A 16,579-nucleotide genomic window follows, 5' to 3' on the forward strand; every position below is an offset into this window, starting at 1 on the left:
GGAAATGACGTATACATATCTAGTATCTAGAATATATAAAGAAATTGTTCGATTCAACAACAAAAAGACAAACAACCCAATTACAAAATGGGCAAGACATGAACAGACACTTCTCAGAAGAGAAAATAAAAATGGCTAAAAGGCACATGAAAAAATGCTCAAAATGCTCAACTTCCTGGAGTATTAGGGAAATACAAATCAAAATCACAATGTGATATCATCTCATTGATAATTTATAATGACCACCAGAAAGGCCATTATAAAAAAAAAAAAAAACAGAAAATGACAAGTGCTGGAGAGGATGTGGAGAAAGAGGCACATTTATCCACTGCTGATGGGAATGTAAAATGGTACAAACCCTGTGGTAGGCAGTTTGGCGGTTCCTCAGGAAGCTAAGTATAGAATTGCCATATGATCTGGCAATACCATTGCCAGGTATCTAATTTCAGAGGACATGAGGGCAAAGACATAAATGGACATTTCCCCACCAATGTTTACAGTGTTGCAGCATTGTTTACAATTGCCAAGAGATGGAAACAGCTCAAATGTCCATCAACAAATGAGTGGCTAAATAAGCTGTGGTATATACATACGATTGAACATTACACAACTGTAAAACAGAATAAAGTCATGAAGCATGTAACAATATGGATGGACCTTGAGGACATTATGCTTAGTGAAATGAGCCAGAAACAAAAGGACAAATACTACATGGTCTCACTGATATGAACTAACATTAATGAGTGAACTTGGAGAATTTATTCTTACGCATTATATAGATATCCCCTTTTTAGTTTATGGTATATTAGAGTGGCTAGAGGGAAGTACCTGAAATTGTAGAGCTGTGTTCCAGTAGCCATGTTTCTTGAAGATGACTGTATAATGATACAGCTTTTGCCATGGGACTGTGTAATTGTGAAAACCTTGTGTCTCATGCTCCTTTTATCTACGGTATATGGACAGATGAGTAAAAAATATGGATAAGAAATAAATAATAGGGGGAACAAAAGTTAAAATAAATTGAGTAGACTGAATGCTAGTGATCAATGAAAGGGAGTAGTAAGTGGTATGGCATGTATGAGCTTTTCCTTTTTTCTTTCTTTTTCTGGAGAGATACAAATGTTCAATAAAATGATCATGGTGATGAATGCACAATTATGTGAGGATACTGTGAGCCACTGGTTGTAACTATGACAAGAATGTTTGTATATCAAGAATGTTTGTTCAAATGCTGAAAGAATTTGTCAACAAGAGATCAGCCCTACAAGAAATACTAAAGGGAGTTCTAACCAGCTAAAAAAAAAAAAAAAAAAAAAAAAAACAGGAGGGGGAGGCCTGGAGGAGGGTACAGAATTGCAGAGTACAAGTAAGGGTAATTTATAGGATAAAACAAGAAACAGGGAAAAGAATACATACATCTGACAAATAAATCCAAAGGATAGGATGATGGATTCAAGAAATGCCTTTTCAGTAATAACTTTGAATGTTAAAGGACTCAACTTATCAATTAAATGACAAAACCTGGCAGAATGGATTAAGAAATAAAATCTCTATATGCCTATTACAAGAGACTCATCTTAGACACAAAGATGCAAATAGACTGAAAGAGTGAGAAAAGATGTTCCACACCAGTTGTAACCAAAAGAAAAGAAAAGCTAGAATAATATGGGACAAAATAGACTTGAAATATAAAGATATTAGGAGAGTCCAAGAAAGAAACTATATATTAATAAAAGGGGCAATTAACCAAGAAAAAATAACCATCTTAAATGTCTATGCTCCCAATCAAGGAGTTCCAAAGTATGTAAGACAGACACTGGCAAAACTGAAGGGAGGAACAGATGCTTCATCAATAATAGTAGGAGACCTTAATACACCACTTTCCTCTATAGACAGAAAAACCACACAGAGGATCAAAAAGGATATATAGAGAACTGAAACAACTTGATAAATGAATTAGACCTAGCAGACATATATAGGTAGTTATACCCTCAAAACACCAGGATATACATTCTTATCTAGTGCTCATGAAACATTCTCCAGGACAGATCATAAGCTGGGGCACCAAATCAGTCTTTACAAATCTAGTAACACTGAAATTATTCAAAGTACTTTCTCTGATCACAATGGAATCAAGCTGGATCTCAATAACCACCAAAGACCGAGAACTTTCATGAATATACGTAGATTAAATAACACACTCTTAAACAACCAGTGGGTCAAAGAAGAAACAGCTAGAGAAATCAGTAGCCTATCTGGAGATGAATGAAAATAAGAATACAACATATCAGACAGTGGCAAAGGTTGTGCTGAAAGGGAACTGTATTGTCCTAAATGTCTACCTTAAAAAAGAAGAAAGAGGGTGGGTCATAGTGGCTCAGCAGGCAGAGTTCTTGCCTGCCATGCAGGAGACCTGGGTTCGATTCCCAGTGTCTGCCCATACCAAAAAAAAAAAAAAAGAAGAAAGAGCAAAAACAGAGACTTGACTGCTCAATTGGAGGAACTTGAGAAAGAACAGCAAACTAACCCCAAAGCAAATAGAATAAGAGAAATAACAAAGACTAAAGCAGAGTTAAATTAATGGGAGAAGAAAAGAACAGAAAGAATCAATAAAACCAAAAGTTGGTTCTTTGAGAAAATCAGTAAAATCAATGGACCACTAGCAAAGCTGACAAAGAAAACAGAAAGAGGATGCAAGTAAACACAATCAGAAATGAGAGGGGGTTGTTTACAATAGACTCTGAAGAAATAAATCCTAGCAGGATACTATGAACAACTATACACCAACAAACTAGTCAATTTAATGAAACAAACAAATTCCTAGAAACACACAAACTACACTGACTCAAAAAGAAACAGAAGATTTCAACAAAGCAATCACAAGTAAAGAGATTCAATCAGTCATCAAGAATCTTCCCACAAATTAAAATCCAGAGCCAGATGGCTTCACAGTAGAATTTTATTAAACATTCCAAAAAGAACTAACACTAATCCTGCTCAAACTTTACCAAAACACTGAGGAAAAAAGGAACACTACCTAACGCATTTTATGACACCAACATCACTTTAATACCAAAACTGGGTAAAGATGCTATAAGAAAGGAAAACTACAGACCAATCTCCCTAATGAACAAGATGTAAAAATTCTCTACAAAATACTAGCAAATTAAATCCAATGACACATTAAAAGAATTATATACCTTGACTAAGTGGGGTATAATAACAATCCGCCTCTCATTTCTGATTTTGTTTATTTGCATCTTTCTTTTTTTCTTTCCTCTTTTTTATACCAGAAATGTAAAGATGGTTCAACACAAGAAAATCAATTAATGTAATATAGCACAGTAACAAATTGAAAGGGAAAAAGTCACATGATCACATCGATTGATGCTAGAAAAGCATTCAACAAAATTAAACACCCTTTCCTGTAAAAACCTTCAAAAGACAGGAATCAAAGGGAATTTCCTCAATATTATAAATGGCATATAAGAACAACCAACAGCCAATATCATACTCACCAGAGAGAGACTGAAAGCTTTCCCCCAAGATTGGGCATGAGACAAGGATGCCCTCTGTCACCATTATTATTAAACATTGTACTAGAAGTTCTAGCTACAGCAATCAGGCAAGACAAAGAAATAAAAGGCAACCAAATTGGAAAGTAAGAAGTAAAACTTTCATTATTTCCAGAAGACATGATACTATACTTGGAAAATCCTCAGAAGTCTACAACAAAGTTACTTGAGCTAATGAACAAATCCAGCAAGGTGGCAGGATATTAAATGAATGTACAAAAATCAATTAACATTTCTATACATAAGCAATGATCTGAGGAGTTAGTTAAGGGGAAAAAAATCCATTCAAAATAGCAACTAAAAGAATCAAGTACCAAGGAAAGAACTTAACCAGGGATATAAAGGATTTATACACAGAAAACTACATAACATCACTAAAAGAAATCAAGGAATATCTAAATAGGTGGAAGGACACTCCCTGCTCATGGATAGGAAGGTTAAATGCAGTTAATTCTACCAAACTGATCTGCAGATTCAACACAGTACCAATCAAAATTGCAACAACCTTCTTTGAAGACTTGGAAAAGTTAATTACCAAATTCATCTAGAAGGGAAAGAGACCTCAAATAGCTAAAAGCATCCTGTGCTGTTTTGAAAGGATTTATGTACCCTAGAAAAGCCATGTTTTAATCCTAATCAATTTTGTGGGAGCAATGGTCTCTTCTAATCCCTATTCAGCACTAAAGTTGGGAAACTTGATTAGGTTATCACCACAGAGATATGACTCAATCAATTGTGGGTATTAAACTCGATTTGATGGAGACATGTCTCCATCCATTCTACGTGGGTCATGATTAGTTTATTGGAATCCTATGAAAGAAGTTATTTTGGAGAAAGTTTCAGAACACTGCAGAACCTGCAGAACCTCAAAGCAGAGAGTCCACCAGCCAGCAACCTTTCCAGATGAAGAAGGAAAATGCCTCCTGGGGAGCTTCTGGAAGCAAGAGGCCTAGAGAGAAATGCTGAACATCATCAGCCTTCTTGAACCAAGGTATTTGTCACTGGATGCCTTAGATTGGACATTTCTATAGATTTGTTTTAATTTGGACAATTTACAGCCTTAGAACTGTAAACTTATAACTTATTAAATTTCCCTTTTTAAAATTGTTTTGTTTCTGATACATGCATTCCAGCAGCCAGCAAACTAGAATACATCCTAAAAAAGAAGAACTAAGTGAGAAGATTAACACTTCCTGATTTTAAAACTTATTACAAAGCCACAGTGGTAATCATGGAATTGGAACAAAGATGCAAGTACTGACCAACAGAATCGAACTGAGAGTGTAGAAACAGCCCACCAATTCTATGGTCAACTGATTTTTGACAAGGTTCCCAAATCCACTAAATTGGAACAAAATAGTCTTTTCAATAAATTGGCATAGGAGAACTGGCTATCAGTAGCCAAAAGAATGAAAGAGGACCCTTACCTTACACCCTAAACAAAAATTAATTCTAAGTGGATCAAACACCTAAATGTAAGAACTAGCATCCTAACGGTCCTAGAAAAAAATGTAGGGAAACATCTTCAAGACTTACTAATAGGAGGTAGCTTCCTAAACTTTACACTCAAAGCACAGGCAACAAAAGAAAAAATAGATAAATGGGAACTCCTCAAAATCAATGCTTCTGCATATCAAAAGACTTTGTCAAAAAGGTGAAGAGGCAGCCAACTCAATGGGAGAAAATACTTGAAAATCATACACCGGACAAAGGTTTGATATCCTATATACATAATCATACAACTCAACAACAGAAGAACAAATAACCCATTATAAAATGGGCTAAAGATATGAAGAGGCATTTTTCTAAAGAGGAAATATAGAAGGCTAAAAAGCACATGAAGAGATGCTCATTTTCATTAGCTATAAGGGAAATGCAGAACAAGACTACAGTAAGATACCATTTCACACCTATGAGAATGGCTGCTATTAAACAAACAGGAAACTATAAATGTTGGAGAGGATGCACTGCTGGTGGGAATGTTTAATGGTACAGCCACTATGGAAGACAGTTTGGCGGTTCCTTAAGAAACTAAATAGCACTACTTGGTATATACCCAGAAGAGATGAAAGCAGAGACACAGACAGACATTTGCACACCGATGTTGAAAGCAGCATTATTCACAATAGCCAAAAGATGGAAACAATCCAAGGGCCCATCAACAGAAGAGTGGATTAACAAAATGTGGTATATACATACAATGGAATATTATGCAGCAGTAAGATAAAATGATGACCTGAAGCACATGACAAGATCGGTGAGCCTTGAGAACATAATGCTGAGTGAAATAAGCCAGACACAAAAGGAAAGATACTATATGACTCCACTTTTATGACCATGGTAAAGGTAAAATCAGAGGCTTATAATACAGAATATAGGGGACCTAAAGATACACTGAAGCTAGTGATGCGTAAACAGTTAGTTAATGACGTTGAATTGGAATAGGCAGAAGTGAAGGCAGTTCACTACTGGGTCTATAATTTATATTACTGTATTGAAGGTGAATATGATTAAAGGAGTTATATAGACCCATGTGTCCCACTGATTAACACTACAAATATAAAGAAGGTCTTGCATGAACTACTTCAAAGGCACGATTCTTGTAGAAAGAGTGTATAAGTTCAGGGTATAGGGGAAAAACTATTGCAGCTATAGACTATGTTTAACAGGAAAATATGAACAGTACCACAGCAAGACCAGGGGTAAATAATGAGGGGAGGGGCAAGAGTTATGGGGAGGTTTAGATTTTCTATTTCGTGACGGTGTGTTTATCGGTTATCTTTTTCTTGGGAACAATGAAATTATCTAAAACTGAGAGCATAGACTTTGGAAATTACACATGATACCTAATGAATGCAGGTGGCTAAAGGGTGCACTGACTGACAAGTAGACTGATAAAAGATGGTGTATACATATGATCGAATATTGTGCTGCTACAAAAAGAACAATTTGTGAGGCACGCAACATTATAAATGAACCTGTGGAACATTTGTGAGGCAAAATAAGCAAAATAAAAGAGCTATTATTGTATGGTTTCCGTTAGAAAATGCTTACAGGAAAACAGGGGCCTAGACTATAAACTCTTATAGCAGTCACATTTAGTCCAGTGTGGTAACTGTTATTCTGGATTTTGAGAGGCTACTTTACATATGTATAATCTGCTATTTAGTGATAAAAACAGAGCTGATCAGGTTGGGATTAAGATAATTCAGAACACAGGAATAAGGAATATTTTGTCTATATTTTAGAACCTCATCTACTCTCAGAACAAAAGAAGAAAGTTTTATTTTGCCCAGAACCTAAATTTTCTGTAGCACATAATCTAACTCAACCTGTCTGGATAGATCATTTAAACAATCCAAACACAGGGAGCCCAGAACAAGAATTAGGGCCTTTAATCCTATATAGCTTAATATAATGCCTGGATACATTCCAGAGTATATTAAGCAGATAATCAAAAAGAACGGCAAAGTCCCTTGAGGGAAGGGAGAAAAAATATAGGGAACTATTAAACTTCACCATCAGGGAAACCCCTGGTACTGTGCCAAACGTTAGGGTCTCCTGAGTCAACAGGTCAAGTGCTTGATCTTGAGGACTGATCTGGTGAAGTTTATGTTTGTAGTGGAGAAGCTTAACATACCTATAGGTATGCCTAAGAGTTACTTCCATAGGACCTCTTTTGTTGCTCAGATGTGTCCTCTTTCACTCTCTAAGCCCAACTCTGCAAGTGAAATCAGTGCCCCCCCCCCCCCATGTAGGACATGATGTCCAGGGATGAAAGTCTCCCTGGTGGTGTGGGAGATGACTTCTAGGGATAAGCCTGGCCGTGGCACTGTGAGATCAACAACACCATCTTGACCAAAAGGGAGGAAAGAAGTCTAACAAATAAGGTATAGTGACTGAGAGAGTCCGAAATAGAGTCGACAGTCTTCTGTGGAGGTAACTCTTATGCAAGCTTAAGTTAGACATTGCTACCCACCATAACTTACCAAATCACAACCAAAACCATTCCTGCCAATCTTAAAGAACACCTAGGGTGCTGTATAAGATTCTACAAAAGTTCCATATACTAGGGCAACTTTCCAGAAACCTACAATCTCTGTCCAACCTACGGTAGATGGGACCGTAGACCAGATAAGTCCTGAAACCTAGAGGCGCCAGCCTCTCCAGGACAACAACTAGTTTTGCCCCTCTATTCCCTATTATCAACAGCCCCTTCCAACTTGAAAAAGTATGAATGGGCACAGCCCAAATAACCCTAAAGAATGGGAGAAAGATCAAAGCTGATGGTGGAGTTATACAGAGAAGGCAGGGTTTAACAAATGAGTATGATTACTGAATCATTATATTGCTATTTCCCTTAGTCTCCAAGATCTTAGAACAGCTAGAAGTAAAACGTAAAATTGTGGAATTGTAACCCAAACCAAACTCTGAAATCTGTACTATAACTAATTACTGTGATATATTTTGAAATTTATTGCTTTTTTTGTATATACATCATTTCTCGCAAAAAAGAAAAAAAATTATTTCTTCTACCCACCAGAATTTTAGAGTAGCTAGAAGGAAAAATCTGAAATAGTGGAATGGTAACCCACAAACTCTGAAATCTGTTCTATAACCACTTGTTGAGTGCACTTTGAAAATCATTGTTTTTCTTTCATTTGTTTGAATATATATTTAATTAAAAATGCTAAAAGAAAAAAGTAACTGATCCTAAAATTCACACAAAACTGAAAGGGAAGCAGACTAGATAACATTATCTTGAAAAATAAAAATGAAGTTTGAGAACTGATACTTCTCAATTTTAAAATTTACCATAAAGTTACTGTAATCGAAACAGCATGGTACTGGAACAAATATAGACATATAAGCCAATGGAACTGTACGGAGAGTTCAGAAATAAACCTTCACATCTAGAACTTACTGATTTTTGGCAAGGTGCCAAGTCCACTAAATGAGGAAAGAAGAGACTTTTTAATAAATGGTGTTGGGAAAACTGGGTATTCGCATGGAAAAGAATGAAACTGGACCCTTAACTCACACCATATGTAAAAATTAACTCAAGATAGGTCAAATACCTAAACGTCAGGACTAAAATTATAAAACTCTTAGAAGGAGACACTGATGTAAATTTTCATGACTCTGAATCAGGCAATGGTTTCTTAAACAACAGAAACCAAGAGAAAGAGATAAATTGGATCACAAAAATTTCAAAAACATGCAAAAATGTTCATACATCAAAGGACACTATCAAGAAAGTAAAAAGACAACTTGAAGAATAGCAGAAAATATTTGCAAATCATATGTGACAGAGATCTAGCATATAGTATACAAAACCTCTTACAACTGTACCATAAAAAGCCAAACAATAGAATTAAAAATGGATAAATGATTGAAGAAATCATTTCTCAAAATACATAAATGTATTTCATATGGCCAACAGCATATGAAAGATGCTCAGTAACATTACCCATTAGAGAAATGTAAATCAAAACCAATGAGGAACCACTTCAAAGTTGCTAGGATGGCTATAATTTACAAAATGGAAAATAAATGTTGGCAAGGATATAGAGAGGCTAAAATCCTCATTATGAGTGTGAATGTAATATGATGCATCCACTGCAGAAAATGGCCTCTCTCAATTCATCAAAAAATGAAACAGAGTTATCACATTACCCACTCCTAGGTATACGTCCAAGAGAACTGAAAAATAAGGTTCATCAAAAAGTACGTGAGTCTCCATAGCATCATTTTAATAGCCAAAAGGTGAAAACAACCCAAGTATCTAACAACTGATGAATAGACAAACAAAATGTGGTATGTATATCCATACAATGGAATATTATTCAACCATAAAAAGGAAAGAAGTACTGATACATCCTACAACACGAATGAACCCTGAAAACATTACGCTTAGTGAAAGAAGTCAAACACAAAAGGCCATACAGTGTATGATTTCATTTGAACAAGTGTCCAAAATAGGCAAATCCTAAGACACAAATTAGATCAGTTACCAGAGGATGGAGGGAGTGGATAATTGAGAGTTAAAGGGTTTCTATATGGAGTGATGGAAATATTCTGGAATTAGATAGTAGTGATGGTTGCATAAAATCGTGAATTTTAAAAACCACTGAATTGTACAATTCAAAACAATTAAAATGATGAATTTAAAATTTAAGTATGACTTTTTCAAAATGTCTGAATTTTTCAAAATTAACAAGAAAAAACATTGACAGGCAGTAATGATGACAGGAAATAACTGTAATGGTTCAGATTTATGTCAAAAGAAGATAAAGAATGCAAAACTACACAGATTACAATGTCTTTTCTGTGTTTCAAAGCCCCCAAATTTTAGAAATATGCCAAAATTGCAAATGCTAGTTATTTGCGCCAGTTTGAAAGGATCTATGTACCCTAGAAAAGCCATGTTTTAATCCTAATCCCATTTTGTAAAGGCAACCATTTCTTCTAAACCCTATTCAGTACTGTATGTTTGAAACTGTAATTAGATCATCTCCCTGGAGATGTGACTTAAGGAGCCACACCTTGATGTGATCTTGATGTGATTTAATCAAGAGTGGTTGTTAAACTGGATGAGGGGAGATGTGTCTCCACCCATTTAGGTGGGTCTTGATTAGTTTACTGGAATCCTATAAGAGAATGACAAGAGAGAAAGCGAGGAGATTCAGAGAGAACAGGAATGCTGCAGCACCACAAAGCAGAGAGTCCATCAGCCAGTGCTTTGGAGATGAAGAAGGAAAACACTGCCTGGGGAGCTTCGTGAAACAGGAAGCCAGGAGAGAAAGCTATCAGATGACGCTGTGTTCACCATGTGACTTTCCAGATGAGAAAAAAACTCTAACCATGTTTGCCATGTGCCTTGCCATTTGAGAGAGAAACCCTGAACTTCTCTGGCCTTCTTGAACAAAGGTCTCTTTCCCTGGATGTCTTTGATTGGACATTTCTATAGACTTGTTTTAACTGGGACATTTTCTCAGCCTTAGAATTGTAAACTAGGAACTTATTAAATTCCCCTTTTAAAAGTCATTCCGTTTCTCGAACATTGCATTCTGGCAGCTAGCAAACTAGAACATTATCTCTGGGTGAATTTTTTTCCATTGTATTTCTTTCTATTGTCTAAATCTCCCCAAAATAAAGTACTCTAAAAATTTTTTTTGTTAGAGAAGTTGTGGGTTTACACAGAAAAATCATGCATAAGATACAGATTTTCCATATGCCACCCTATTATTAACACCTTGCATTGGTATGGTAATATTTGTTACAACTGTTGAAAGCACATATTTATAATTCTACTATTAACTATATTCCCTGGTTTAACTTAACACATTGTTCGTGTTGTGCAATTTCATTGATTTTTTTTTTTAATTTTATTCTAGTAACATATATACAACCTCACATGTCCCCATTTCACCACACTCAAATATGTAATTCACAATTGTTAATTATATTTACAGTGTTGTGCTACATTCACCACCATCCATTACCCAAACTCCCATCACCCATATAGAAACTTCCTGTACATTTAAGCATTAACTCCCTATTTTCTACCCTGACCCTGACCCCTGAATTTTAGATTCTGGCTCTTAACTTTCCATATTCTAATTATATCAGTGAGATCATACAATGTTTGTCTTTTTGTGTCTGGCTTATTTCATTCAACATGCTGTGTTCAAGATTCACCCATGTTGTTAAATCTATCAGCTTCATTCCTTTTTTTTATGGCTAAATAATATTTTATTGTGTGGATATACACTACATTTTGTTTATCCATTCATTTTGGTTGATGGTTACTTGGGTTGCTTCCATTCCTGGGCAACTGTGAATAATGCCACTATGAACACAAGTGTGCAAATATTTATTTGAGTCTCTGCTTTCGATTCTTTTGCTTATATACCTAAAAGTGAGATTGCCAGGTCATACGGTAATTCTATACCTAACTTTCTGAGGAACTGTCAAACTGCTTTCCACAGCAGCTGCAGCATCTGACATTCCCAGCAGCAATGAATAAACCTTCCTATTCACATCCTCTCCAACACCTGTAATTTTCCTTTTTTTGAATGCCAGCCATTCTAGTGGGCATGAAATGGTATCTTACTGTAGTTTTGATATGCATTTTTCTAATGGCTACTGATGTTGAACGTCTTTCCATGAGCTTTTTGGCCATTTGTAAATCTTTAGAGAAATGTCTATTCAAGACTTTCACCCATTTTAAAATTGGGTTGTATGTCCTTTTATTTTTTGAGTTGAATGATTTCTTTATATATTTTAGACATTCAACTCTTATCGGATATATGGTTGCCAAATATTTTCTCCCATGTGCCAAATATTTTCTCCCATTTCATGAGACAGTCCTTTCAGGAACAAAAGTTTTTGATTCTGATGAGGGCTCATTTATTTTTTCTTTTTTTGCTTGTTCTTTGGGTGAAAGTCTAAGAAACTATTTCCTGATACAAGGTCCAGAAGATGCTTCCCTACATCTTCTTCTAGTAGTTTAATAGTTCTGGCTTACATTTAGGTCTCTAACCCATGTGTGCTGGTCTGAAGTTATTATGTACCCCAGAAAAGTCATGTCCTTAAATCTTCATTCAATATTGCTGGATGGGATCTGTTTTATTATTTCCATGGAGATGTGACCCACACCCAATTATGGGTGGTAACTTTTGATTAGATGGTTTCCATGGAAACCATCCATTCAAGGTGGGGATGCTTACTGGAGCCCTTTAAGAGGGAACCATTTTGGAAAAATCTTTAGAGCTATCAGTACTGATAGAGATCCCAGAGAAGCCATTAAAGAAGCCTGGAAAGAGAACTAGCAGACGTCACTATGTGCCTTTCCAGCTAAGAGAAAAACCCTAAATGGCATCGGCCTTGTTAAACCAAAGTATCCTTTCCTGGAAGACTTAGTTTGGACATTTTTATACCCTTCCCTTAATTTGGATATTTTCATGGCCTTAGAACTATAAACTTGCAACTTAATAATTAATTCCCCCTTTTTAAACACCATTCCATTTCAGCTATATTACATTCAGGCAGCTTTTACAAACTAAAACAACCCATTTGGAGTTGATTTCTGTATATGATATGAGGTAGGGGCCCACCTTTATTGTTTTGCAAATGGAGATCCAATTTTCCCAGCACCACTCGTCGAAGAGACTATTCTTTCCCAGTTGACTGGTCTTTGCCACTTTGTCAAAAGTCAGCTGCCCATAAATGTGAGGGTTGATTTCTGACCTCTCAATTCAATTCCATTGGTCTATATGTCTGTCCTTGTGCCAGTACTGTGCTGTTTTGATTACGGTGGTTGTATAATAAGTTTTAAGATCATGAAGTGAGAGTCCTTCAATTTCATTGTTTTTCAAGATGGCTTTAGCTATTTGGGTCCTCTTACCTTTCCATATAAATTTAATGATTAATTTTCCATGTCTGCAAAGAAGGTTGTTGGAATTTTGAGAGGGACTTTAAAATTTTATCACAAAATATTTAAACAAACAGCAAGCAGAGAATAATATAAGAGTTATTCAGCCTTACATATGCTAATGAAATACCATGTATTTGCTTTAGGCGGTTTTATTAAAAAAAAACTATATATATATAGTTTAATCCTCCATATCACTTCCCCAATATTAACCACCCTCCTCAGGGATAACCACTATCAAGAAGTTGCTATAGGGCGGGCCGCGGTGGCTCAGCGGGCAAAGTGCTTGCCTGCTATGCCGGAGGACCTCGGTTCGATTCCCGGCCCCAGCCCATGTAACAAAAAACGGAAAAACAAAATACAATAAAACAAGAAAATGTTTAAAGATGTTTCCCTTTCTTCCTTCCTTCCTTCCTTCTATCCTTCCTTCCTTCTCTCTGTCTTTCCTTTAAAAAAAAAAAAAAAAAAAAAAAAAGAAGTTGCTATATATGAAGAATATATACCATATTTTTATACTTTTATTATAAACATGTATAAATGAACAACACATATAGTATGGTCTGTACCATTTAAAATTTATATAAGGATATACCATACATATTATATGGAAATGTATTTTTCATTTGTCATTACACTGTCATTTATTTATACATCCATGCATATCTTTATAATTTAAAAAATTACATATTTTTAAAGTGTTTTTCTTGGCTACTTACAACAAAGAATTTTTAAACATTTTTTGATGAATATAATAGCAACATTTGCAACATCCTGTTGCTTGCCATCAATGTCATTTCTTTTCTCTTAAACTCAAGTTAAGAGACTATCTAAATTAATTAAGTACAATATTATCCTCTAAAATTCTATGCCAAAAGCAAAAATAGCCACTAGCCAATACTTTTAAAAGATGTAAAATAATTCCAAACGAAATATTTTAGCTACCCCAAAATATACTTAATTAAAATTTTAATTTTAGTAATTTCTATCACTGGAAAAGTATTTAGCATAAGCTAAAGCTAAACTTTTTAAGAATGACTAAATAACGTAAGTTTTAAATAGGATCCTATAAAAAGCATCATGTTCATGTCAAAAAAACAGACATTAAGTTTAAATAACTTAGTAACAGCAAAATAAGTAATGCTAATTTACAAAAACAAAATTTGAAATCCCAAGCCACTGAACTATATTTCAACTTTCTTAAGTATTTTCTTATCCCTTACCGCTAAAACAAACAAAAAAATTAACAGCTTGTTTTTTGACAGCCCCTTTTATGGAGCTATGACTTGTAAAGTAAGAATATTATCATAATCTGCAAAATAGGAAAAATGATATAATCCTCACAGTACTGCAAAAATCAAGTTTTATTTATGTCTGTAAAGATATATAAAATAAATACATATATACACAAAACTACAGAGAAGGAAAAAATGCATGACATATTTTTAAATGTTATCAATTATTAAATTTACTTCAACAGTAACAGCAATCTGTATTCAACTATAAGTGATATAGACAAATGTGGGGCTAAACTTTATACCTTAGATAATAAAACACAGCATTTCAGCAGAAACATGACAGTTATTAATAGAAGCAAATCATTCAATATTACTTACCCACAAGTAGTAAGTGAACTGAAGTGCAAAAATTGCAATGCCTTCATTATCAAAGGATCCAGCTACTGACCGAGATATATAACCTGGTACAATAGCAATAAAACAAGCAGCTAAAAGTCCTGCTCCTTGGTTCCAAAGTTCTCTAGTGAGCAGAAAAGTAGATATAGATGTAAGGCCGCTAAAAGTTGGTGCAAGGAACACACACACATCTCTTATATGAACTGTTATGTTCAGTGTATTTAAAATCCAATGAATAAGGCCAGCTGTTATCATCAAGCCTGGGTAAACCTAGGGAAAAAAATGGAAAACGTAATCATTGCATATAAAATGAAATAGCTGAAATAGTAAATAATATCTTCTTTATTATTACATATTCTTTGCAATAATCTTGAGAATAAGACCTCTAATCTATTTGCCTTGCATGTACACTAGAAAAGAAAAAGTTCTTCATGGATTGGATACTAAAGGAAAAGCTCATATATGGAGGGATACATATTTAAATATAAGGGGGAAAGTCAGACAGAATATTAAGTAGGAATGATTAAAATTGAAAATGTATAATAATGGAAAACTGTAGTAAATAATTTTTCTACTGATCCTGCTCATTCTCTTTTCCTATCTTCACTCCAAAACAGGGTCCTGGTCAAGTTATCCTCATGTATGGGGTTTGAATACACTTCAATTTTGTCCATACTTTTGTGTGTAATAAGGGAATGAGAAAAAGGACAGAAGATGAAGAAAAGTTATGTGTAAAATTATTTAAGTGGTATTTATAAATAAAACTTTCCTCCTTTCAAACCCAAGATTAAGCAAGTAAAGCTCTCTAGCTAGGCAAAGAAGGACCAGGTAGGCAGGTGGTAGATTTTACGATCAATGTTTTAGGAAAAATGAAAGTTTTTATGCACTTAAAGTGCTTAGAGATGGAAGGGAAGTAGTAAACTATAAGGGGCTAGTTAATAGTTATACTGCTACTCATCCTCACCTTAAATGAGAGTAACATTAAAGGTAAAGATGAAGATGAGTCAAAGAACAGTAAATAGGACATTACTTTATGAGCTATTCTACAGTGATTAAAATGTGCATTTACATTTGCATCCTTAGCTAAATCCTGAAAGATCATTTTTTTCTCTATCATTGAAACTACAAAGGTAATTTGCTGTAAATTTCCTTTCCCACAAAACTATTTAAAATTACAAATCCTTACCTAGTCCCCTACTTTTTCTCTAGAGCACTCAACGCCATGCAACATACAATTTACATAGTTATTTTATGTATTATCTAAAAACTGCCCACTTTCACTAGAATATAAACTCCAGAGCAGTAGGAAAATTTCCCCTAGCATCCAGGACAATGACTGGCACAAAATAGATGCTCATTACCTATTGGATGCATGAAGGAGGGAGGGATGGACAGAGAGAGAAAAAGGATGTGGGGTGATTCATCATCATTATTAAAAAATAGAAACTTTGTTCCACTCCACATTCCAGACCAGACTTCAGAATGTTTCTTATGCCAGAGTATGATTCTGTCAATAATTTTCAAAGAAAGTGAAAGTAAATTTCAAAATACCTCCCAAAATAAGTCGATATATCTAAATAATATGGAAGACTGAGCTGACACACAAAAAATAGCCAAAATACATAGAAATACTGGATGAAAGGACCTGAACAAATAAAAGTCTGAAAAAAAGCAAGGCTCAAAACAAAGGGAATTCTCCAGATGTCAAAAGTGAAGAGGAATCTCAAAGTAGGTACAGATGTCATGGGGGCCAACAGGAGGGGTGGGGATGGAGGAGGACAGAACTTACATAAATTTTAAGGACTGAAGGCTGGGGGTTTATCTCCCAACATAGGAATCACTAAGAAGGCCTAGTTTCCAGAACAAAGCCAGAGCCTAGAACAGAGGTCCAGTCTATGAAACTAGACTAGATAAATTCTACCTATGCATCAAGGAAA

General features: G+C 35.0%; 1 protein-coding gene across 4 annotated transcripts in view; it reads right to left on the minus strand.

Moving 5' to 3' along the window:
• The window catches only part of STT3B (STT3 oligosaccharyltransferase complex catalytic subunit B), a 162,540-nt gene that overhangs the window by 98,935 nt on the left and 47,026 nt on the right, over positions 1–16,579 (minus strand). For all 4 annotated transcript variants that reach the window (XM_077129923.1, XM_077129924.1, XM_077129926.1 and 1 more), the window contains exon 3: positions 14,625–14,912. In XM_077129923.1, the coding sequence (XP_076986038.1) occupies positions 14,625–14,912 (288 nt within the window). The remainder of the gene's footprint in view (positions 1–14,624; positions 14,913–16,579) is intronic.

Source organism: Tamandua tetradactyla, chromosome 15, assembly GCF_023851605.1.
Source record: "Tamandua tetradactyla isolate mTamTet1 chromosome 15, mTamTet1.pri, whole genome shotgun sequence".
NCBI classification, from domain to species: domain Eukaryota; kingdom Metazoa; phylum Chordata; class Mammalia; order Pilosa; family Myrmecophagidae; genus Tamandua; species Tamandua tetradactyla.